Below are 27,462 nucleotides of genomic sequence, written 5' to 3' on the forward strand. Positions count from 1 at the left end.
GCGACTCAAGCTCTCCTCATTGCTTCACCCCCCTCATCTCTGGAATCAACCTGGTGAACCTCCTCTGCACTGTCTCCAAAGTCGTATTTATCCTTCCTCAAGTAAGGAGACCAGAACTGCAGGCAGTACTCCAGGTGTGGCCTCACCAGTACCCTATACAGTTATACAGTTGCAACATAACCTCCTTGCTCTTAAATTCAATCCCTCTGGCAATGAAGGCCTACATTCTATTTGCATTCTTGATAGCCTGCTGCACCTGCAAACCAATCTTCTGTGATTCATGCACAACCACTCCCAAGTCCTTCTGCACAGCAGCATGCTGCAATCTTTTACCATTTAAGGAATAATCTGCTCTTCCAGTTTTCTTTCCAAAGTGGATGACCTCGCATTTACCAACATTGTACTCCATCTGCCAGACCCTTGCCCTCTTACTTAACCTATCTATATCTCTCTGCAGACTGTTTTCTTTGCACAAGTTGCTTTTCCACTCAACTTAGTGTCACCAGCAAACTTAGATAAACTACACTCAGTTCCCTCTTCTAGATCGTTAATGTATATCGTTAAGTTACAGGCCCAGCACCGAACCCTGCGACACACTGCTTACCAGTGATTGCCAACCAGAGAAACAACCATGTATCCCAATACTCCGCTTTCTATTGGTTAACCAATTCTCTATCCACGCTAATACATTACCCCCAACCCTATGCATCCTTATCTTATGAATAAGTCTATTATGTGGCATCCTATCGAACGCCTTCCGGAAATCCAAGTAAATAACACCCATCTGTTCCCCCTCTATCCACGGTGTTTGTTATATTCTCAAAGAACGTCAGTAAGTTTGTCAAACAGGACCTACCTTGATTAAATCCATGCTGCGTCTGCCCATTTCTTTCCAGATGCCTCGCTATTCTTCTTTAATGATAGCTTCAAGCATTTTCCCAACTACAGATATGAAACTAACTGGCCTATCATTAAATGGCTTTTGCCTATATCCTTTTTTGAACAGTGGTGTGACTTTCACCTTCTTCCAATCTGCCTGGACCTGCCTAGAGAATTTTGATAAATTATCAAAGTCTCAACTATAACCTCTGTTATTTCTTTCAGTCCCCTGGGAGCAGGGGACTTCCCTATATTTAGGCCCACAAGTTTGCTCAACACTACCTCTTTAGTGATAGTTATTGTATCGAGGTCCTCACCTGTAAAGTTCTTTCAAGTTTTTTGGAGTAGTTATTGGAAGTTGACTATTCTCAGCTTCAATGCTCAGTAACAAATTGCCTTCTCTTCATTGTCTTCACTCAAATGACAAGATCCATTTGGTCAAGGTGTCCAGCATTAAATATCCTGCTATGTCAGAACCCCCAAAAGATGGGAAGAAATTAGGCTGGCAAAATGAGGAAGTGGAAGAGCATCTCCCTCATCTTTATTCATCTTGTAATTGCATCTTTTCCAGACAGATCAGCTGCTAGTTCATCAAGCCTTTCTCAGCCTGAGCCACCAATTTGTGCCATTCAGTTTCTTAGTCTCTACAATGTCAATCTCTACAATTTTCTTTATTCTTATCATTTCTCCCAATTCTGTGGAATGTGTTATACTTGATTTCTAACTTTACCTAGTCATAAAGATCAATTATCAACCGAAAATATTAGATTATTTTCTCTCCAGATACTACCTGACCTGCTGGGCATTTATAGCATTTTATGTTTTTTCAAATTAGAGAACAGTGAAATAATCCTCTGCTGAAATAAGCATCTCAGAGGATACATCACTAGATGTTCTACAAATTATGGAATATTAATTATACATCTTCTAGCAAAGACTGAACAGTCTTTTTCCAAAACATTGAGGCAATGCAAAATGGATTTTTTTTTTAAATTATGAAGGGCATCAACAGGTTATACTTCCAGAGAACAATGAGGTGCTTCAAATTTCTGGGAAGGATGCAGATTTGTCACTAATGAATTCAATAAGGAATTTGATAAAGATTTTAAGAGATACCCATTTTTTGATTCCTCATGTAGAAATCACGACCACAAAATATTTGAAGTAGCTAGCGCTGAAATATTTAAATAGGAAGGCAGATACATACATAGAAGAAGTAGAATGTATTTTAAAAAGGTGCAAATACACTTCCAAATAGACATAATACAAAATCTTCACAGCACTGGGTGACAAAGCATAGCAGAAAATGTAGGAATACAGGAAAAGGATGTTATTCAAAGCACGTTAGTGTTCTACCTTTTGTGCTAGTCTGCTGTTCAATCGAGTCTCTTCGCTTGCTAGAGGTAGCCATATGAAATGAGTTCCCCTATATACAAATCTAAAAAAAGATAAAAAAAACAAAAAATAAATTACTTATCTTTTATATAAAAGTAAAATAACTTTATAGAAATGTCATTGCATCACATCACAGAAACATAGAAAACCTACAGCACAATACAGGCCCGTCAGCTGTGTCAAACATGTACTTACTTTAGAAATTACCTAGGGTTACCCACAGCCCTCTATTTCTCTAAGCTCCATGTACCTATCCAGGAGCCTCTTAAAAGACCCTACTGTATCCGCTTCCACCACAGTCGCCGGCAGCCCATTCCACACACTCAACACTCTGTGTAAAAAAAACTTACCCCTGACATCCCCTCTGTACCGACTTCCAAGCACCTTAAAACTGTGCCCTCTCATGTTAGCCATTTCAGCCCTGGGAAAAAGCCTCTGACTATCCACATGATCAATGCCTTTCATCATCTTATACACCTCTATCAGGTCACCTCTCATTATCTGTCGCTCCAAGGAGAAAAGGCCAAGTTCACTCAAACTATTCTCGTAAGGCATGCTCCTCAATCCAGGCAACATCCTTCTAAATCTCCTCTGCACCCTTTCTATAGTTTCTACATCTTTCCTGTAGTAAGGTGACCAGAACTGAGCACAGTACTCCAAGTGGGGTCTGACCAGGGTTCTATACAGCTGTAACACTACCTCTTGGCTCCTGAACTCAATCCCATGGTTGAAGGCCAATGCACCCTATGCCTTCTTAACCAGTCAACCCGCGCAGCAGATTTGAGTGCCCTATGGACACAGACCCCAAAATCCCTCTGCTTCTCCACACTGCAAGAGCCTTACCATTAATACTATATTCTGCCAACATATTTGACCTACCAAAATGAACCACCTCACGCTTATCTGGGTTGAACACCATCTGCCACTTCTCAGCCCAGTTTTGCATCCTACCAATGTCCCACTGTAACCTCTGACAGCCCTCCACACTATCAACACTCCCAACCTTTCTGTCATCAGCAAATTTACTAACCCATCCTTCCACTTCCTCATCCATGTCATTTATAAAAATCATGAAGAGATGAGGTCCCAGAACAGATCCCTGAGGCACACCACTGGTCACCAACTTCCATGCAGTATGTGACCCATCTACAACCACTCTTTGCCTTCTGTGAGCAAGCCAATTCTGGATCCACAAAGCAACGTCCCCTTGGATCCTATGCCTCCTTACTTTCTCAAATGCCTTGCTGAAATCCATATACTCTACAATGCTCTATCTTCATCAATATGTTTCGTCACATCCTCAAAAAATTCAATCAGGCTAGTAAGGCACGACTTGCCTTTGACAAAGCCACGCTGACTATTCCTAATCATATTATGCCTCTCCAAATGTTCATAAACCCTGCCTCTCAGGATCTTCTCCATCAACTTACCAACTTTGAGGTAAGACTCACTGGTCTATAATTTCCTGGGCTACCTCTACTCTCTTTCTTGAATAAGCAAACAACATCTGCAACCCTCCAATCCTCCAGAACCTCACCCATCCCCATTGATGATGCAAAGATCATTGCCAGAGGCTCAGCAATCTCCTCCCTGGCCTCCCACAGTAGCCTGAAGCATATCAATTTTATTAATTTCAAAACTGAAACTGGCAGATCCAGACAGAAAGTACTCTGCAAAATCTTCCTGGTTACTCAAGTTTATACTTGTTCTGTATTTTAACTTTTCTATTATTTATTTCTCCCGTTCTTTTGCATTACTTGTTTCCATTGACAGAATGATAATGATTACTCTTAGTCACAAATAGGCAAAAGGTCATAACCAGGCAGCAATTATGTAAAAAAAAGACAACCATTTAAGCACTGCCAACCTATCACATCGCACAGTTACACATTTTTATTTTTGAAACAGGTCTTAATATACTATTCATGTCAATATACTATTTGTTACAATAAACTAATTATGAGTCAGCCTCATAATTGAAAGTACAATAAAATTCAAATACGTAAATACTTGGCTAAAAAATACACAATGATTTTTGAGTAAAGAAAGTTCTTTTAGGTTATGGCTGACATGTAACCAAATGAAGTAAAAAGATATACTGTAAAAGCTGCACTTAATGCAGACCTTAAGAGAAGAATGAAGATGACATTTAATAAGGTGCCACATGAAGCTGCTTAACAAGATAAAATCCTATGGCATTACAAGGAAGATACTGGCATGGATAAAGGAATGGCAGACAAGCAGGAGGCAGTGAGTGGGAAACAACATGAAATTGTAAACCAGGGATCGGTAAAAGCATCATTTGGTATGCAAGGATTCATTGTCAGGGCATCAAGTCTAAAAGTTGGGAGTCACATTGTAGCTGATAAAACGCTGATACATTTGGAGTGTTATGTGCAATTCTGGTCACTACATTACATGAAGGACATGGAAGCTTTGGAGAAGGTTGTTGCCTGAATTGGAGAGTATTAGCTATGTTGGACAAATTTGGAGTGTTATCTCTGGAGAGGCAACCTAACAAATATGTAAGATGAGAATGGGATGGTAAACTTTAAAGGAAATGTGAAAGTTAAGTTTTTTAATAAAATTTTACACAGACAGTGTGGTAGGTTTCTGGAGTATGGAGCCAGGGGAGTGGTAGAAGCAGATATAATACCAATATTTAAGAAGTGTTTATACAGACAGATAGTGGGATACAGATCACATGCAGTCATTTGGGAATCATTAGACTAGCATCATGGTTGGCATAGATATGGTGGCTGAAAGGCCTGTTTCTGTACTGAACTGTTCTATGTTGTAAAACCATATTATGTTAAAAACATAATAAATTCCATCAGGTCCTTGTAGAAATTTCCATTAATAATAATAAATTGACAGTTAAGTGTACATCAAATGTGCCACACATACACGCTAGTATTAAACAACTCAAAGTAGTATGATAGTAGGTCGGTTAAAACAACCCAAAATATACTTCTATTACTTATACCAAAGAAATCAGGATTTTGTTCCAATCTTTCACAGCATTCTGTCACAAATTTTACTCCAGAACAATGCAGGACACTGCATTTAACATCACTTATTGAAGAACGGATTGAATAATTGAAAAAAAAAACAATTGTTTTGTGCCAAGCGCACGATGCATCAGTATGGTTCTACTTAAACGATAACATTTCTAAAACTGATTTTTCAAAGACTGCAGGCATGTTTCAACAGGGGTACAAAAATGTGTTCTAGCGCATAGACAGAATGTAATAAGATCTTATCTAAGTTTTCTCTTTTTAAAAAACACAATGTAAAATTCATTATTTTACAAACCTCTGCTTACCTGTAGACATAACCCAGATATAACAAGAAGAGGAAAGCGATGATCAAGAAATGGTTTACTAACTGTGATCTCAGAAAGCCAGACCATGCAGAAACTTGCAGAGAGTAGGGAGGGGAAGGGAGGAAGAACATTGCCAAATTTGTATCTCTCACCTAAGCAGATGTCTTCAGCACAGCAGGCAAACTGACACACAAAACATCTTGAAAAACAGGTACCTTGAGACACATCCAAATTCTTCCCAATCAACATAAATCTTCAAGCAGTTCAAAAGTCCCAGGATAGTTATTTAATAAATGACAAGCCTCAATGTTCAGACTATCCTGTCCACATACCAGCTAACACTATACAGGTGTCCCCGGCTTTTCGAACATTCGCTTTACAAAACCTCACTGTTACGAAAGACCTACATTAGTACCCTGTTTTCGCTTTCAGAAGGTGTTTTCACTGTTACGAAAAAAAATTCAGCGCGCGATAAAAGGCAGCGCACGTCCCAAGCAGCCCCTCTCCCCCGGATTCGGAACGGCATTGCTTTAACAGATGCCTGTGAGCAGCCGTTTGCAAGATGAGTTCTATGGTATCGGAAAAGCCTGAAAGAGCTCGTAAGGGTGTTACACTTACGGTAAAACTAGACATAATTAAGCATTTTGATCGTGGTGAATGAAGTAAGGACAAAGTGAGTTTGGCTTGAGGAAGCTGACGAACATGATGTCGAAGAGGTTTTGGCATCCCATCACCAAGAACTGACAGATGAAGAGCTGATGCAATTGGAAGAAAAAAGGATAACAATCGAAACCGAATGAGTAATGATAAAGTACGACTTTAATTTTGAAAGGGTACATCAGCTTAGGAGATATTTGCAGGATGGTTTGAGTCCTTATTAAAGAACTGTGTGATAGAAAAATGCGCGAGGCTCAGCAGTCAAGCAAGCCTTCCACATCAGCCGCAGCAGACGACGAACCTCAACCTTCGACATCGAGGCAGGCAGAGATAGAAGATGATGAGCTGCCTGCTCTAATGGAAACCCCAGTGTCCCACCACCCCAACCCCCAGGACAGATACCGATCCACGGAGAATGCAACGGTAGCCGGGAGACACACAGCACATCTTTAAGAAAAAAGCCGAAATAAACATGCTAATTAATTAGGTGCCACCGACACGTAATTGTCAGCCCAGATCAGGGACGACGCAATCGGAAATCGGCACTGATCTGGGCCGACAGTTACGTGTCGGGCGGCACCTAATTAATTAGCTTGTTTATTTTGGCTTTTTTCTTAAAGATGTGCTGTGTACCTCCCGGCTGCCGCTGCATTCCTGCATGTTTCGCGGCAGTGTATCGCTCGGCGGCCTGGAGGGTGGGGGCCACTGCACCACCCCAACCTGCGACGACTCAGTCAACACACCATCATCAGTGTGCTCAGCAAGCTGTCTTCCCAATTCCCGTAAGTGATATTACACTGTACATACATTATTTCTACTATATATCGGCTGTGTATTTTTACATGTTATTTGGTAGATTTGGCAGCTTCACAGCTTAAAGGTTACTGGAGAGCACTTGCGCCGTGTTTTTGCCAACAGCACTTGCGTGAGATTTTCTGCCGACGGTGCTTGCGTGAGATTTTTGCTACGGAGATCAGTTCAGTAATGATTGTGGAAAATAGGCTGTGTATTTATCATATCATTCCTGCTTTTACTATATGTTTGTTATTTTGGGCTTTATGTGTTACTTGGCATGATTTGGTAGGTTATTTTTGGGTCTGCGAACGCTCACAAAATTTTCCCATATAAATAAATGGTAATTGCTTCTTCGCTTTATGACATTTCGGCATACGAACCGTTTCATAGGAACACTCTACCTTCGGATGGCGGGGGAAACCTGTATTCTACTAGAAAGTGAAAGAATGCATAAAATAATAGAACTTCCCTATTTTGTAAGTGAAATCAAACTAATAATACAGAAAACTTGCAATTCAATAGATATTCCTAAATTATTAAGTGAGTGTCCAAACATGCAATAGAAGGTGATGAGAAAGCTGATTGGGTGCAGGCAATTTAAAAATAAGTTGTGGCAGCAGATCTCTAAGGTAGTCTCAAGAGGTGAGATTTTGGCAAGGAGGGTAACTGGCTGCATCACTGCCTGGTATGGGAACTGTACCTCCCTTAATTGCAGGACTCTGCAGAGAGTGGTGCGGACAGCCCAGCGCATCTGCAGTTGTGAACTTCCCATGATTCAAGACATTTACAAAGACAGGTGTGTAAAAAGGGCCCATAGATCATTGGGGACCCGAGTCACCCCAACCACAATCTATCCCAGCTGTTACCATCCAGGAAACAGTACAGCAGCATAAAAGCCAGGACCAACAGGCTCCGGGACAGCTTCTTCCACCAGGTTATCAGTCTGATTAACTCACGCTGACTTGAGTGTATTCTATGTTACACTGACTGTTTATTTATTATTATAAATTGCTATGATTGCACATTGAGACAGAGATGTAACGTAAAAAATTCTACTCCATGTATGTGAAGGATGTAAAAAATAAAGTCAATTCAATTCAATCATTTTGTGAGGTCTAATCAGAGTACATTATTAATGATAGGGCACAAGGGATCTTGAGATACATGTTCAAAATTCCTAAAGGTAGCAACACAGGTAATTAAGCTGGTGGAAAAAGGCATACAGGACGATAGGCTTCATTAGTCATGGCACTTTACTAAAGCCACAATTGAAGTATTATGCACAGTTGTGGTACAGGTCGACCTTCACTAATCCGGCACCATTGGGACCTGAGGAGTGCCAGACTGTGAAAATGCTGAATTACAGAAGGATCATATTAAGCATAATTAGTGCCCGATTATCGAAGGAACGAGATTACACGTAGTTGGATTAGTAAAGATCGACCTGTATATAAAATAATGAGTGGCGTAGATAGGGAGGATGGCAAGTTACATTTCCCCATAAGATTGCCAAAACAAGACAGTATAGTTTCAAGATAAAGATTAAGGAAGGTTAGAGGAGACTTGAGGAAAAGATATTTCACCAAGACAATTGACTATTATGGACTAAATGTAAATAGGATTAGCACTTTTGGGTACCAGATGGTGAGCATAGACAAGGTGCACTGAAGGGCCTGTTTATCCACTGTATGATTCCATGGAGCAGCTGCTGCCAGTCCCCTGTAAAGGTCCATACTCACTGTGTCTAAATCAACCATGACCAAATGGTAGAGCAGATTCAATGGTCCTAATGGCCTAATTCTGCTCCTACGTCTTGTGCTTGACAGATGCAGTTGTAATCCCTAGAAATCAATACTAAGTGACCACTCTCTCCAGCCCACCTAAACAGCTACCGTACTCCAGCTCAGTGGCTCACACTACAGCAAGCATGTAGCAACGAAAAAAATCACCAACTGCTTCATGCAACACACACAAAATGCTGGCGGAATGCAGCAGGCCAGGCAGCATCTATAGGAAGAGGTACAGTCGACGTTTTGGGCTAAGACCCTTCGTCAGGACTAACTGAAAGAAGAGATAGTCAGAGATGCTGCCTGGCCTGCTGCGTTCCACCAGCATTTTGTGTGTGTTCCTTGAATTTCCAGCATCTGCAGATTTCCTCATGTTTCTGTTTCTAAAACCAACTGCTTCACTGTAGGTGGGCACTAGAAGAGAGGCGAGCCTCTAAGTCAGGTTCCTAACAGAGCAGTGAGCAGAGACGGGTTTGTACCTCAATCATCTTTTAATCTGTAACTTGAATTCTTATACCTCATCAATGGCAAGTAGGCATTCAGCCATCCTAGTCCTAAGCTTTTTGATACCTATCAAAACCCATTTTAGGGGCTCATTAAAACCATGTGTTGCTTGGATTTCCAGCATCTGCAGATTTTCTCTTGTTTGTGATTGACCTTCTGCAATTTGTCTTTTCTTGGTCTATTTGATAATGCTGAAGTAGTGTTTTATATGCTGGAATTGTGTTACTGAAACATGCACATTAAAAACTTAAAAACCACCCTTCCCATTTCTTCAAATCCAGCTGTCTAATTACTACTTCTCAACTTACTTCAGCTTTTGGTCTTATTGTTTTCAACCACTGTTCTGCATTGGTGGACCATCTGTCCCATCTTTACAAGCCACATTACCAGTCTTCCACAGAAACCATTCTATTAAACCACTGTAATTTTTCCAAATTCAAACATTTCAGTTCTTGATCATGCACTCTGCACTATCACTCACTGGAAATTAAAGGAATATTAAAAACATTTCAACATTTGACGAGCCATGGATGTACCAAAAGAAAACACATTTCCACTATTAATATGATTGCAATCAGCAGAGAGAAAGATAAACGTAATGATTCAAACCTTGCAATAACTGGATTTTAATTAAGGTATAACAGAAACTCTTGAATTATTATAAAAAGCTTTATAAATTTGAACAGGAAACTTCTGTTGATTTTGTAAAATAGATTTTACTTCTTATAGTTCATCTACAGAGAATACTCAATCTCATATTCAATTCTTTTTCCTACAATTACTAATTTATGGATGCACTGCACACACACCAAAATTACTTCCAGTCTTTACCCATGTGGCCACAGTTTCCAAGCTCAGATGGAAGTCAACAGTAGGCAAATTGAAAATGATGGTGATAAGTAGTACCCCTGTCAGGATGAGGAAAATGCTGTGCAGTACAGAAATATGAATTTCACACTCCTACTTCCATTCCACTACAGAAACAAAAGAATTTCAATCAGAATATCTTTAAATACCCATCAGAAGCTCATCTATTCACTAACGAAACACTAATAAAAATAACAGCCTTCTCCTTCACAAACGCACATAAGTATGTTTTCCATTGTTCTCATTTCAAATCCCAATGATTGTTCAAATTATAGCCATCTAATTCCCAGCTCTGTAGGCCAAAGACACATCCAAAAATGCTAAATGACATTTTATTCCATAACTCTTTAGTTTTCATAATCTTCAGAAGTCTCAGAGGAACAACTCATACATATACGGACCATTTATTGGAAAACAAAGAAAAAGGAGAAGAAAATAATTCAATAAAAGATATCCCCAATTCAAAAAGACCATATGACATAGGAGCAGAATTAGGCTATTGGGCCCATTGAGACTGCTCCATCATTTCACGATAGCTGATTTATTATTCTTCTCAACCCCATTCTCCTTTCTCCATAACTTTTGACACCTTTACAAATCAAGAACCTTTCAACCTCAACTTTAAATATACTCAATCACTTAACCTCCACAGCATTCTAATGATGTCCAAATATTTTCAAATATTGACTCTTTCTCTCCTGACATATTTGGCTTGACATGCCTCCAACATAATGTTTTTGCTATGCAGTAATGCAAATCTAAAGGGAGTAAAACTGAACTGGTTCTGGGTGGTCACCAAGATAATTCTGAACCTACTTTCTTCAAAGATAAGTGAAGTACAAATTATGTACATGTTGGTTTTTGTTAGCCTGAAGTGAAATAAAGAACTCCAATGGAATAAAAAATATATTTTTTTTAAATCGCATAAGCTGGTATTCTAAAATACAAACAGGACATACTGGAGATACTCAGGTCAGGCCACATCTGTGGGAAGAGAATCAGAATTAATGTTTCAGATCAAAAACACCAGAACTGGGGTGAATCTAATTGTGGCCGGCTGTTCAGCATTAAGGTGCGAAAAACTGCTCTGAACCCAGGATAAGTTGACCGACAGATGCTGATGCATCTATCACACCAATCCATCCCTAGAGCTCAATCATGGAAATCCCCTGCATTATTCTGGGAACCCAGCTCCATGCATATTCTGGGAACCCGGAGCCACTGGCACAAGCCAGCTAGAACTGACAGAAGTGCCTCATTTATTTAACTAGGGATTCCAGAGTGGATTCAAGTGGAAAGAAAAATAAAAACTAATTATTTATTTTAATGTTTTAAAGAAATAGCTTGAAGCAACTACAGACAGAGAAAACGGCAGATTGGAAAATACTAATCTATAATTTAAACAAATTCCACAACTAAAAATAGGAAAAGAATTAGTGCTAAGCCACTTAGATCCCAAAATCTCCACCATGCTGCTCATTGACTTCATAGACCTGCCTATATTCTGTTCTACACTCTACAGTTAGGTTAACAAGATTCCATTGATCCCAGGCTTAAACTTAATTATTAGGCCAACTGACCCAAAATCAATTTTCATTTTTAAGGTAGAAAATGCAAGAAACCCTTAGCAGAACAGAAACCATCTGTGGAAAAGGAAACAGATAATGTCTCAGGTCATGGAATCTGAAGTATTCTTTGTTTTTATTTCATATTTCCAGCATTTGCAAATAGTTTTCAATTGTTGAAAAGTTTTCAATAGTTACAACCTCTGCAGATGGAAGTGCTAAATTTCACACCCGAAAAAGTATGGCATTTTTTTAAAAAGACTATTCTAAGATTGATTGCTCAACCAACAGAAATCATTTCAGTACATCCAGTTTTGCATAACATCTTGAAAATTTCCATCAAATTAACCCCTACCTTTAAATTTCAACAAATACAGCTCCAATTTGTATAATCTCGCAATTTAATAAGAGCCCAGGGATCATTTTGTCAAATCTACACATTTCCTTTGATATACCCTTCCTAGGTCCTGGCTCCCAGGTGTGCACAAATTAGAAACACTTGTACTTACAGTCTTTAGTGGCGATTATTTCTTAAAATCTAGAATACTACTAATGGAACAGGTTTTAGCATTTTAATCACCTACAAACAACACTGATAGCTTGTTTAACCAAAGGTGTGCACCCCCATAAATACAAAACTTAGTGAGTGTGGGCAGAGGAAAAATGTGTGGCGAATAAGTATGGATTAGTGTGAATGGGTGGTTGATGATCTGCACAGATTCAGTGGGCCAAAGAGACTGTTTCTGTGCTATTTTCCATGGCTTTATCAGCTCCAAAAAGATGCAATTGTATCATTTTATATAAAGAGATGCATTAATGGCCATATTAATTTGCCGGGGACCACTGCCCTCCTAGCTGATGCAACAGGAACCTGGTACAAACCACTGCCTTCTTGCAGCAATTGGTCATATGGGTTGCCTGTGGGAGCTAGCACTGGTAAGCTGAAATGAAACAGGTGACTACTCAGTACTTCCACAAGTGCTGGCAACTGTGCTGTAGGACCACCAAGTTCTGAGAATCTCCATCAATATCCTCTTGTTGGAAGTGATGCTGCTGTCTTTCCATTTTTGGTTGGACTTCATAGTTACCTGGAAATTTCTCTATGATAACAAACTCTGGGCTAACATCTGTTCAGCTAAGGAATAAAAGAGGCAGCAAACTCCATCCCATCCCACAGAAGACAATGAGAGACACTACAAGATGCAGACTGTCTGCTAACACATGGAGAGGTGCTGTTGGAGAACCAGGAGAAAATAAGGCATCACACTCAGATCCCAGCATAGCAGTGTATAGTCCAGCAGATAGGCTTTATCTAAAATAGAAATGAGCAATCATACTGAAGGACTAAGAGCACTACAATGAATAGGTGTCCTGCAGATTAGCGCAAAACTGGGGGCTTTAAGTTTCTATAGTCTTCTTTCTTCCAGCTCTTCACCATTTAGAAAGGACTTCGTTCTATCTGTTTTAGATAAAAAGTAATATCGTTTGTCTTTTTGCTCAGCTCCAATGGGTAAAATGCTCTTGACTTGTCATGTTACAAGATGTATTATTTATGCTCTGGATTACAGTTGTTCCTTTGCACAGACTGGCTTGAATTATGGCTCTTACCAACTACTCTGGACTTGGACAAGTGTGATATGCCCACAGACATTAAACATACCCATCATATCAGTCTGGTAAAAGGTAAGTGTTTTGATTTTCCCCAAAACTTACTGTCAGAATTCTTAATTGCTCAATGTCTCATAAAGAATAGACCAGCAAGGGTAACTAAAGTTATTAAGTTATGTAACTTACATACTAATCCATACTAACTTCAGTTATGTAACTTACACACTAATCCACACTAACTGAAGTTACTAACTTACTAACTTCAGTTAATTTATGTAATTTATGTAATAATAACAATACCACTGCATTCATAACTCGAAAATCCAAATTAAATCCTTTAACCCAAAAGAACTGTGTTGGTGAGCCTTGGCGATCATGTATGGATGCTTTATGGGGGTAGTTGCGAACTGCATCACTGAGCCTCAGTGACATTGTGTACTGGTGCTTTATGGGGGTAGTTTCAAACTGCATTGGTGAGCCTTGGTGACATTGTGTACTGGTGCTTTTTGGGGGTAGTTTCAGACTGCGTTGGTGAGCCTCGGTGACATTGTGTACTGTTGCTTTCTAGGGTAGCTTCAGACTGCATTGGTGAGCCTCGGTGACATTGTGTACTGTTGCTTTATGGGGGTAGTTTCAGACTGCGTTGGTGAGCCTCGGTGACATTGTGTACTGTTGCTTTATGGGGGTAGTTTCAGACTGCATTGGTGAGCTTTGGTGACATTGTGTACTGGTGCTTTATGGGGGTAGTTTCAGACTGCGTTGGTGAGCCTTAGTGACATTGGGTACTGGCGCTTTATGGGGTAGTTGTGAACCTGAAAAATTTGTCCACGTCAAGATTTTCTGTAATGCAAGATCAGGCATCGATACGAGTCCAGAAATACAACCTCAAAAAAAGGTTTATTTCTCTCCCACCAACGCAAGTTGAATGAAAGTGAATTTTATTCTGTATCTCAGATTTTCAGGTCATGATACGGGAATACTGCAATTAGTCACTCGAACAATCATTACCCAGTTTGGGGGGGGGGGGGGTTCCTAACACTGGTTATTTTGCCCTTTTACTTGGGATTCGCAATTAGAAAAGCACAAAAAGAAATCACAAATTAGAGAGAACACCCTGCATTTACGTTTGTACAATCAATCCTGTGATGTAGCCAACAATAAAGCTCCAATTTACTATATTTAATTCTGCTGTAAACAATCAAGATAAACAATTTCAGAAAGTCAATTGCTGGACAAAAGTTTATTCCTAATTGAAAATTCCAGTCATCAGGTAATGTATTACAACATTATACATGTCTTTTGTGGATTTACAAAGCCACCTCTAATTTGCATAAAAATATCATCTAGTATTTTGTATAATAGCATTCTGTGGATTAAGATACATGACTAGATAGTCACAGAACACTACAGCACAGAAACAGGCCCTTCGGCCCACCTAACTGCATCTAACCATTAATCTACCTAACCCCATCAATCTGCACCCAGACCATAGACCTCCACACCCCTACCATCCATGTACTTACCCAAATTTTTTTGAAATGCTGAAATCAAACCTGGATTCACCACTCGCTCCACACGCTCACCACCTTGAGTGAAGAAGTTCCCCCCTCATGTCCTCCATAAGCATTTCATCTCTCTCCCTTAACCCATGCAATCTAGTTCCAGTCTCACCCAACCCCAGTGGAAAAAGCCTGCTTGCAATGACCCTACCTATACCCTTCATAATTTGGTGTACCTCTATTAAATCTCCCCTCATCTCCTACATTCCAGGGAATAAAGTCCAAACCTATTCAACCTTTCCCTATAATTCAGGTCCTCAAGTCCAATTTTCTCTGCACTTTTTCTTTCTTATTTACATCTTTCCTGTAGGTGGATGACCAAAACTGGATAGTATACTCCAAATTAGGCATATCCCATCAATACTCAGGGTGAGCAAGACAAAGGATTACAATGAATGAAGTTTCTGAGACTTAAATATGCAGCTGTAGGAGATTTAAAACACTTATGTCCAATGAACATAATACAATGGGTGCAACACTAAGCAATATAATCTCTGAAATTTAACAGGGAAAACCTTTGGCTGTAATCTAATATAGCCACTGGAGACTCAGAATCCCAATCTATACGAGCAGACTAAATGGCACCATCCTGGATGCTCCTCTCACAGAAATATCATTGGGCAAATGCATATTTATGTGTCAGCAGCATCTTATGGGGTATAGAAGATGGAACTGCTAAACAGATGAGATTCAAGAACTGGAATGGGAAAGAGCAAAGGTAGAAGCAAAGAGCGAGAGAGTGCGAGTGAGTGAAACAAGTGAGCTGTGGTCCCTTACATGAATGTTGATGTACAACAGCTGAGATCAAAAACATTGCACTGTAGGTTATTATTTAAAATTTTAATTCCTCTACGTAGAAAAAATATTCAAGATCTTTCTTGCAGTGAGGAAAAAGTTGCAGAGTAACCCAATATGAAGCCTTTAAAATTAAAAATTTATTTATTTAGCTTCTGCGTGGAATAGGCTGTTCCTGTTAGACTGTTTGTGGTATCTTATTTTTATTCTTTCTACTTCTCTTCTAATATTTAGATCTGTGCATTTGTACTACTACTGTGACACTGTAATTTCCTTTGGGATCATTAAACTATTTATCTATCTTCCAGCACTCCCCATGACGCACCATGCAGCAATCCCCCGATTTAACCGCAGCCTAATCACGGAACAATTTACAATGACCAATTAACCTACCAACTGGTACATCTTTGGACTGTGGGAGGAAACCAGAGCACCTGGAGGAAATTTATGTGGTCATGGGGAGAACGTACAAACTCCCTATAGCCAGCAGTGGGAACTGGACCAGGGTTGCTGGTACTGTAAAGCATTGTGTTAACTACTAACCTACCATGTATCATATACATGCAGAGATGCTGAGATGCAAAAAAGATTAAAACTAGAGTCCATCATAAAGAATGGTCACTAAAAAATACAGTTGAAATTCATTAACTCCAAGTGTGGTGAGAATTCACTATCACAGGAAGTGTTTGAAGCAAATATCAGTCATGCATTTTAAATACGTACAATTAGACAAGCACAGGAAGACAAAGGGAATAATTATGTGATATGCTCAGCTGAGGGATGGTGGTAACGCCAAGTTAAGCACAAGCGCCAATTTGGACCACAATGGGAAGAACAGTTTGTTTCTGTGTCAGCTTCTATGCTGCAATTTCCAAGCACACTCATCCAAAACTCCTGATTTAAATACATATTGACCCCTGCGATTTTCTGCAACACAATGCCACCCCTACATGTGTGCATCAAGTAATGCTTTTTTTTAATGATTGTATTCACTCACTTTTCCACCCAATGTATATTGTGAGGTGAGCTTTATCCAGTACTGCAGATTTCTGCGTAGTGATTTGGAAATTCTAGAAAGACAGGTTCCCATAATTTAAACACGAGTGTAGCCCGTATCCTAATCTGATGATCAGAAATGTGACTTACTCTTCTCAAGTTGTCAAATACCTTTTAATGGTGCCATGCTAGATAGCCAATATCTACATAACTTAAATCAGATGAATACACTGTCAGTCTGCAAGCAACAAATATGCCAAAATTAACCCTTGATGTTCAGTAAATACAATAGTTGAGGGTTAAGTCAGGGGAGTTTCTGGGCAACGTGGCTCAAAGGGCCGGAAGGACCTATTTTGCGCTCTATCTTAATAAATGAATAAGAAATAAATATCATAATCCCTGGGTACAGTTTAATACACAAAGTGGCAGCATGGTGGATCACAAGCAGAAGTTCACAACACCAGCTCCAAACATAATCTCATGGCAATAAACCAAATAACAACAAGGGAACTTGCTTTGATTATCACCTAACATCGAAGTTGCTGGTGAACGCAGCAGGCCAGGCAGCATCTCTAGGAAGAGGTACAGTCGACGTTTCAGGCCAAGACCCTTCGTCAGGACAAAGATACTTCACTTCGATACCATCCTGATGAAAGGTCTCAGCCTGAAACGTCGACTGTATCTCTTCCTAGAGATGCTGCCTGGCCTGCTGCATTCACCAGCAACTTTGATGTGTGTTACTTGAATTTCCAGCATCTGCAGAATTCCTGTTGTTTGATTATCACCTACTAGCCTCCCACAATTGTTGAATTGGAACTCCTCTACATTGAACTACACTTGGAAAAAATCACCATTGGTAGTATGGACACTGTACTCTGCGAGGATACTTCAATGCCCATAACCAAGGGTGGTTTGGTAGCACCACCAAAGACCAAGACAGCTGGGTCACAAAGGACAGAGCTGACAGAATGGATCTGCAATTGACCTCATCCTCACCCATAAGGAAGTATCTGTATTGGTAAAAGTGACCACTGCCCTGTGAGACACACAGTGCTCCTCGTGTAGACTCAGAACAGAGCTGGCCGATCAAAATTGCACATCTATAATCTGTGAACCTGTGGTTCAGCACTTTCCTCATTTAACTATTGATACTGAGTTCAGAAATCAACCTGGCTTGATATTAGTAGCTTAAGCAGCCTGTGGAAGGACTTGTCAGCATAAACATCAACACAATGCACACCGAACAATGACAGCGTCCCAGGTTAGTGAAGCCAAAAAGCTGGCCGAGTCTCCTACCATCAATATCCTAAGGCCATACTGATCAGAAACTCGTCCAGACGAGTCACATACCGTGAGCACCAGCTCAGAGGCATGTTTTACTGCTTCAAATACTAAAGCTTTAATAACAGAATGTGTTGCCTTTTGTAGAAAATACACTTCTATTTATTAACTTAATTTACTTCTTGCCCATATTAATCTTCAAATACTTTTGATAACAGTGACAGAAGCTACATGTACCCATAAAGACAAGAAATTCTGGAAATGCTAGAAATCATGAGCAACACATACAAAACACCAGAGGAACTCAGCAATTCAGGTAGCACCTCCCTCTGGTTTCCCTCCTCTTTCCTTTTCTTCCATGGTCCACTATCCTGTTCCCCCTCACCTCTTATCTGCCAGCTTGTACTCCTCCTCCTCCTCCACCTTCTTATTGTGCCTTCCGTCCCCTTCCTTTCCAATTCTGATGAAGGATCTCAGCCCGAAACATCAACTGTTTATTCCCCTCCATAGATGCTGCCTGACTTGTTGAGTCCCTTCAACATTTTGTGTGTGTTGTGACTCATTAAACTGCGATTTTCAGTTACTAAGACTGAACAGTTTGAAAGAGTAGATATGAGAAGTTCTGATTCAAATGGTGTGACAAGTTGTTAATGTCTATGTGAAGTAATATCTAATGGATTGTCCACGGATTACCTAAAACAACGGGGGCACCACAGTAGCAAAGCAGTTTGCATGACTCAATTACAGCACAGGGTGTCAAAGTTCAGAGTTCAATTCCTACATCATCTGTATATCCTCCCTATGAAATACGTCGGTTTTCTCCAGGTCCTTCAGCTTCCTCACACAGTCCAAAGACATACTGGGCAAGTTAATTGGTCATTGTGAATTATCTTGTAACTAGGCTAGGATTAAATTGGGCAGCATAGCTCATAAGGCCAGAAGGACCTATTCCATGCTGTATCTCAATAATAAATAACACAGCAATATACAAATACTGCATACAAACCTAAATCCCCTCCCCAATACATAGAAGACTGCATCTTATAGTCACTTAAATTTAAATTAAAAGTACAATTGTAGTATAAATTAGGCTACAAGCCTTTTTCCTGACTGCTGTCTGGACACAATACTAGAATGAAATTTCTGAAATAACTTCTCCGAGTAGTGAATCTCCAGCTGTTGTGCTACAAGCAGAACAGACGCAAGTTCCACCAGAAGTAGTGTTGTCAACCCAGCATGGCAAAGAACTTTGCTCAATAACCTTTTCTAATCATATATTTAAGGGCACAATGTAGGTTCAATCTAGGGCTGTATCCTTCTAAAGAAGGCATAAAGCAAGGTCAAATCTGTCTTCTCAATTTGATGATAAAACCAGCATGGACTGGAACGAAACATAGCCTGCTGTTATTACTAGTTGGATATTGATTCGTTAATTGTTAATAACAGCAGATATGAATCTGCATGAAATGAAGTACAAAGCTTGTTAAAACCAAACCCAAATATTACATTCATCTAAAGAGAAATGAATTCTCAGTTCAGCAACAGATGTATGCAATTCCACACATGCGGAGGATATATTTAAAATGTCTCCATTCAGGAGAACTTTTATCTAATTTAAGAGAGCTTAGCTTACTGCAGATTTTATATATAACTTTTTAAGTAAAAGATACGAGACAGCACCTTACAGTTGTTTTTACTCAGCTTTCACTAAGTACAAACTACAATAACCAGAGTATACCTCATGTTTCAGGACTTTTAACATTAAAGTACAACAATAAAGAACATTTCATAAAATTGAGAATTATTCATTTAGAGCAATAAATCAAAGACTCACTCTACTGAGTAACCCCATCGGAGCACTTCACTGAAATAGATACATACAAATTTACATTATTATAACTAAACAAGAATGCAGGAATTCCAAAATCCCAAACTGAGTAAAAATACAAAATCACTACAAAACCTCAAATCATCTACATTACGTTAGGTATCTCAATAAATAAATAAATTCTGTTTCTCCTTTCACAGATACTGTCTAACCTTCTGGAGCATGCTAGGTGGCGGGGGGGGGGGGAGGGTTGGAAAAGCCTAGAAGGGGACAGCAGTCTGGTGGGGGGGGGGGCTGGAAAGGAATCAAAAGGCAAAGAAGGTAAGGGATATAGTGTGGGGTGGGGTGAGCATGTCTTGGAATGGAGGAAGACAGGCAGGGAGTGGGGTGTTGGGGGAGACAGGCCAGGAGAGGAGTGTGGAAGGAGAGCACAGAAAGGATCAGGGACTGGCATTAGGGTGAGAACAGGGTATGGAGTGAGTGAGTGAGTGAGTGAGTGGGTGGGTGGGGAAGTCCGGGGGGGTTGGGGATGTGTGGAGGACAGGTGGTGGTGGGGTGAGGTAGAGTTGAGGGGAAGGACAGAGTGTGGGGATTGGGGGTAGGGCAGGAGAGGGGGCGGCCAGGGGATGGGGAGGGAGTGTAGGTCAGGGGGTGGGGAGAGGGTGAAGGGAAGGGTAGAGTGGGAGTGAGTCAGGTTGAGGAGAAGGGCAGAGGGTGAGAGAGGGGGAGTGAGGTAGGACTGGGGAGAAGGGCAGAGGGTGGAGGTCAGAGGTTGGGTTGGAACTGCATGTCCCGACCTTTACAGGCCTCGGCTCTCCCACACGACAACATTAAACTTCCCGCCACCCACACACCTGGCTTCACCTCCGCCACTCCTTACCTCCTCCAACAGCCAGTCTGCTATCTCCCAGAACAGCGAATTGTCAGACCGAACACTGACCCAACAACAGGGACAACTCTCTCCTCAACACCGGGGCTGAGGCAGCCGTTAGTGTACGGCGCAACCAAACCTATCTCCCCGCCCACTACTCCCATTGGTGAACTGTGTGCTCAAACGATGATGCTCGCGATGAAGTAGTTGTGTATTGAAGAACTGAGCTGTCAATCAGAAATGAAGGGCGGGGCTTTCGCTGATATCATGTTTGGTCGCGCCAAGCACAGATTGCAGTAACGAACACGGTCGCGATTCAAACAAACTGCCTGGAACCATAATACATGAAGTAAATGCGCTTCAGGCTCGGTGTCGTAATACTTATAATATACAACATTGCTTTTACATCCAATTTTGCACCAGTTAGAACATTGAAATCTACAGCACAGGCCCTTCGGCCCCTAATGTTGTGCCAACCATGTAACCTACTCTAGAAACTGCGTAGAATTTCCTTACTGCATAGCCCTCTATTTTTCTAAGCTCCATGTACCTATCTAAGAGTCTCTTAAAAGACCCGATTGTATCCACCTCTACCGCCTTTGCTGGCAGTGCGTTCCATGCACCCACCACTGTGTGAAAAACTTACCTTTGACATCCCCTTGTATCTACTTCCAAGCATCTTAAAACTGTGCCCCCTCGTGTTAGCCATTTCAGCCCTGGGAAAAAGCCTCTGGCTATCCACACAATCAATGCCTCTTATCATCTTATACACTGCTATCCGGTCACCACTCATCCTCTGTCGCTCCAAGGAGAAAAGGCCAAGTTCACTCAACCTACTCTCAGAATGCAAGCTCTCCAATCCAGTTATTTGTTACTCAGTTAAACGGCAGTTTGTCTTTGTTATGCATTTTTAAATATTTCCATGAAACTTTAAATAATTGGAGCAACTGTTTGATTAGACCAAAACATATTAGTCCTGATGTGTCACAATTAACCATAATTCTCTGTATTGACGAAAGAAATCCAAACAGTACTGTATTTTAGATAAGTCCAGTTAATTGAAACATTGGTTAATTGGGACAGCCATTTGTTTGGGACAACTCTTAAAGAACAAAAACTAATCAAAAAAGAGCCGAGATTCCCTTCATTTATTTGGGACAGTATGCTGCTTATTTGGACAGGAGACTGTGTGGTCATTTGACAATACATGCTACTCAGAGCGAACAACTTTTAAATAGCGTCAGTTGCATATGTTTGTGTTCAAAAAGGAGTGACTTTTGTCACTGATAGTTGCTGAGAAATAAGCAGCAAGATGGTTCAGAACTGTTTTGCTCACTGCAGTTTCAAGCATTCGGGCTTGGAGATGCCAGAGATGGATGGAAGTGATAATGAAACTATTTCACTAGTTCAACAAGTTAAGAACTATGAAAAAAATTTTGTGCAGTCTGCACCACGTAAGCCCAAGACCTCTAACACCGAAGACAGGTAGCACCTCGCTTTTGATTTTTATTTTAAAATTTATTTCACTATCCACATTTCAAAGTTCAAAGTAAATTTTATTATCAAAGTCACCATATACAACCCTGAGAGTCTTTTTTTGTGGGCATACTCAACAAATCTATAGAATAGTAACTATAACAGACTCAATGAAAGACTGGTCAACTGGGGTGCTCATCCAGGGTGCAGAAGACAACAGACTGTGCAAGTACAAATATAAATAAATAACAATAAATAAGGAGAACATGAGATAACAAAATAACAAGTCCTGATCATCCATTCCTAATCCCCATATGCAGCTGGTAGTATTGGATTTAGGCCTTTCATTTTTTTAAGCTTCAAACGTAGCCCAAAATACCACTGTATAATTTGCAAGGTGCACAGCCCAGAATTCAGCAAAATGTCCCAATTTGAATCAAATGAACTCAATGCTGTATAATATTTTAGAATTTGCCTTTGTATTTATTGGCATTGCTTGTAAGGGCAAAGCTGTTGTATGGGTTTAATATCTTCTCAGTTTATTTACTCCACTCGCTCCCTCAGTAACTGAAAGTAACTAATGAAGGGTCTTGGCCAGAAATGTTCACCTCTCTCTAGATGCTGCCTGACCTGCTGAGTTCCTCCAGCATATTGCATGTGATATTCTAGATCTCCAACTTCTGCATAATCTCTTGCATTTATAAAAATTCAGATGCTGTAAATCCGACGGAAAAGTAAAACATACAAAAGTATTTAGCATTGCCTGTGGAAATAGAAACAGAATTCATATTTCAGATCTGACAGTCTCAGACTTAACACGTTAACTCTGTTTATCTTTCCACAGATACCACCTGATTGGCATTTTCTGTTTGTATTGGACCAGTATTCTATTCCCAGTCATGTGACAGTCCTGCAGTTTACTATCAAAACTGCATATTAAAAATTCATCCAGAAGTGATAGGCTAAACGTGCCACATAGAATTCAACACTTAGTTAGTTAGTTCCACACTTGAGCTCTGATTCTTAAGGTCCAGTGCAATCGAGTCTGGCGGAGGACAGCTGAGATGACTTGATTGAATTTCCTCCTGCCTATTAGTTGCTTGATCACACTTGGCAACGTTCACCAGCTGGCCAGTACAAGGGGAAAGAGACAGAACTTCATAGTTCAATGGGACAGTTCTGGCAGTTATTCAAGTGTTAAACAAGGCCCAACGCAAACAAAGGATGAATGGGACCCACTTGAAGGGAGCCAGGAGGATTTAAAAGGAGTGCAAAAGCAGTAGCGGATCATGTGGCAAATGGAGCAGAATCTATGAGCCAATTTCATCAGACACACGAGCAGGTCTGCAGATGCTGGAAATCCTGAGCAACTGGACGAACTCAGCAGGTCAGGCAGCATTTCTGGAAATGAACACACAGTCAACATTTCGGGCCCAGACCCTTCCTGATGACTGAAAAGAAAGAGGGAATATGCCAGAACAAAAAGGTGGGGGGGGGGGGAGAGGAGAAGGAGGATAGCTAGAAGGTGATTGGTGAAGCCAGATGGTTGGGAGGGGTCAACAGCTGAAAAAGAAAGAATGTGATAGGAGAGGAGAGTTGACCATTGGAGAAAGGGAATGAGGAGGGGACACAGGGGGAAGTAACAGGCAGGTGACGAGGTAAAAGGTCAAAGTGGGGAGCAGAGGAATTGGAGGGTGGGAAATTTGTTTACCAGAGGGAGAAATCGATATTCATGCCATCAGGTTAGAGGGTACCCAGATGGAATATGAAGGTGTTGCTTCTCCACTCTGAGGGTGGCCTCATCTTGGCACAAGAGGCGGCCATGGACCAACATATCAGAACAGGAATGGGAATCAGCATCAAAATATTCCCCAAATGGTGAGAAATAATATGGAGAAGGTTTAAGGCTCCAAATGGAGAAGTACGAGGTACCAGAAATAATGGAGCATTAATCATGATCTCAACAGGCGTGCAACATGGAGGATGGTGGTGCAATTGGACATAAACTCTGGTTAGAATAAGTCCAGGGTACTGTGTTTAGCTCTGGGCACCACATGTTGGAGAGGCTGCAGGTCACTTCAATTAAATGAGTGCCATCAGGATAAATGATAAAAATAGGTTGCAGCAATACCACTGCTTAACCAAAGCACAAATTTGCCGGACGTGGTTGAGAAGTGGCTGGTACAATAATGCCATTTAAGATGCACTTAAGATAGGTGCATGGGGGGGCAGGGCTTAGAGGACACGGGTTCAGCGGACATTGGGCGCCACAGCAGCATAGTGGTTAGTGTGGCGCTATTACAGCTCATGGTGTTCCAGAGTTGAGTTCTGCACTCTTCCGTAAGGGGAGTCTGTACACCGGCCCTACGGGATGGGTGGGTTTTCCCTGGCTGCCTTGGTTTCCTCCCACAGTCTGACGTACCAGGGTAATCGGTCATTGCAATTTGAAACGTGATCCGGTTAGTGTCCGGTAATCGGGTTTCTCAGAGTTTGTTGGGGCGGTGTGGGCCTGAAAGGCCTACTCCACACCGTACAAGGCCATACAATATAGGAGCAGAATTAGGCCATTTGGCCCATCAAGTATGCTCCAGCATTTCATCATACCTGATCCAATTTTCCCTTCAGCCTCAATCTCCTGCCTTCTTCCCATATCCCTTTATGACATAACCAACTCTGCCTTGAATATACATAAAGATTTGACCTTCACAGCTGACTGTGGCAAAGAATTCCACAAATTCACCACTCTCCAGCTGAAGAAATTCCTCCTCATCTTGTTCTGAAACTTCATCCCTCTATTCTGAGGCTGTGACCTCCGGTCTTAGACTCTCCCACTGCAGGAAACGTCCTCTCCCTATCCACTCTATCAAGGCCTTTCAATAGGTTTCAATGAGGTCAACCCTCATTCTTCCGAATTTTAGTGAATACAGGCCCAGAGCCATCAAACACTCTTCATATGACAAGCCTTTCAGTCCTGGAATCATTTTTGTGAACCTCCTTTGAACCCTCCCCAGATTCAGCACATCCTTTCTAAGATAATGGGCCCAACACTGCACACGATACTACAAGCGAGGCCTCAACAGTGCTTTATAAAGTCTCAACATTACATCTTTGCTTTGATATTCTAGTCCTCTTGAAGTTAATGTTAACATTGCATTTCCCTTCCTCACCACAGACTCAACCTGCAAATGAACATTGAGGGAATCCTGCACAAGGACTCCCCAGTCCCTTTGCACCCCAGTTATTTATATTTTCTTTCCATTTATAAAATAGTCACCCCTCTAAATAAATAAAAATAACATTTTGCCAACCTTCCCATCTCATGCTTTTGTATCTCTAAATAAGTAAAGATAACTACGGGCTGAATGCAAGACATTGGAGCGAGCTGGGTGGTCACCATGGTTAGCATCAACTGATTGGGCTGAAGGGCCTCTATCCCAGCTGCATTGCTCTATGATATTATGACACATTGAATGTAAAAATAGTTTCCAGAAAAAATGATGGAAAGCACTTTTTTAAAAAAATAAACACCTTACTAAATCTACTGTTAAGTAAATCTTCTGTACAAGGAATCAGGAATGTGTAATTCTCAAACAAGAAAATCTGCAGATGCCGGAAATCCGAGCAACACACACAAAACGCTGGAGGAACTCAGCAGGCCAGGCAGCATCTATGGAAAAGAGTACAGTTGATGTTTCGGGCCGGGGCCCTTCATCAGGATCGAGTTCATCAGGTCCTGAAGGGGCTTGGCCCAAAATGTCGACTGTACTCCTCCATAGATGCTGCCCGGCCTGCTGAATTCTTCCAGCATTTTGTGTGTGTTACGTCTAATTCTCAGCTGGCTTGAAGTCTTTTGATGCAAAGGACTTTTAGCTGAAAGGGTGTGCTGATAGCTGTGTGGTAAATATTCTGTTGCTGCAGACTTCAGTAAGGCCTCCTTAGGACATGGTTTAGTACAAAGAAAGCTGATGGGGAAAAAGGCTGGCAAAATGGCGTGACTGTGATTGCAGTCACCAGAGAGACACTGAGGCTGGTGATATAGAAGTCTTTATTCAGTTCAACAATCAGGCATCATTCTGGAGATACTCTCGACAGAGGCCCGCAAACCCAAAAGTATTTCAATGTTTGTACCCTTAAGATCAAAGGTAACAGCAGGTGATTCAATTCAATTTCAGTAGTTATAATGATATTGTTTACTTCAATACTTTGGATTGACAACTGGTTCCTTTGAGATACGTAGTGAAAGCACATTGGAATTGACGAGGCACTTCTGAAGGTCCAAATGCCTTTGGGAGAAACTAATTTACACAAATATTCTAAAGCCTTTCGATGATAGTGAGCCATACACACAAAATGTTGTTAGGACTATCTCTGAGTACACAAATATGGTAAATATACAAAAACTATTGATTGCCTATACCTATGACCATGTTTAATATGCTAAGTGACAACATCTGACTGGTCTGCAAACTTGCACTCAGTCACAATGCTGCAAATAACTTAGCCATGTTGTCTGGTTTGATACAAGCCAATTAGCACAAACCCATCATCTTAATTCAGGTTTGACTCTGGCCTGTGCAATCTCTTGGTCTGTGGAGCAGCCTGTGCTTTTAACTTCAATTTACTTGCTTGCAGTTTACAAAAAAATCTGAAGGCTAATTACAAGCTTCCTGAATTTACTTACATCTACAATAAGAACTGAAGACTGATTCTTGTTTGAATTAATATTTGGTACATTCACGTAAGTCCAGAATCTCCCTAACAGTTTACTGCAAAGGAGGTTGATGGGTAGAAGTTTGGCAATCATAGGTAGCTATGCAAATGATGATCAGAATCAGGTTTATTATCACTAGTATGTGGTGTGAATTTGTTAACTTAGCAGCAGCAGTTCAATGCAATACATAATATAGAAGAGAAAAACACATAAAAAAATAATAAATCAATTACAGTATACATATGTTCAATAGATTAAAAAATGTGAAAACAGAAAACTGTATATTAAAAGTAGTGAGGTAGTGTCCAAGGGTTCAATGTCCATTTAGGAATCAGATGGCAAAGAGGAAGAAGCTGTTGCTAAATCGCTGAGTGTGTGCCTTCAGGCTTCTGTACCTCCTACCTGATGGTAACAGTGAGAAAAGGGCATGTCCTGGGTGCTGGAGGTCCTTAATAATGGACACTGCCTTTCTGGGAGACCACTCCTTGAAGATGTTCTGGGTACTTTGCAGGCTCGTACCCAAGATGGAGCTGACTAGATTTACAACCCTCTGCCGATTCTTT

At 40.8% G+C, this 27,462-nt stretch overlaps 1 protein-coding gene across 1 annotated transcript in view; it reads right to left on the minus strand.

Annotated features, from left to right (window-relative positions):
* cep85 (centrosomal protein 85) overlaps positions 1 to 20,846 on the minus strand; it is a 98,899-nt gene extending 78,053 nt beyond the window's left edge. Inside the window, exons 1-2 of the mRNA XM_072247388.1 lie at positions 20,722 to 20,846; positions 2,236 to 2,317 (exon numbers count right to left, since the gene is read on the minus strand). Of these exons, the coding sequence (XP_072103489.1) occupies positions 2,236 to 2,290 (55 nt within the window). The 5' untranslated portion in view covers positions 2,291 to 2,317; positions 20,722 to 20,846. The remainder of the gene's footprint in view (positions 1 to 2,235; positions 2,318 to 20,721) is intronic.
* Between the last annotated feature and the right edge of the window lie 6,616 nt (positions 20,847 to 27,462).

Source organism: Mobula birostris, chromosome 30 (assembly GCF_030028105.1).
Source record: "Mobula birostris isolate sMobBir1 chromosome 30, sMobBir1.hap1, whole genome shotgun sequence".
In the NCBI taxonomy this organism is placed as follows: Eukaryota; Metazoa; Chordata; class Chondrichthyes; order Myliobatiformes; family Myliobatidae; genus Mobula; species Mobula birostris.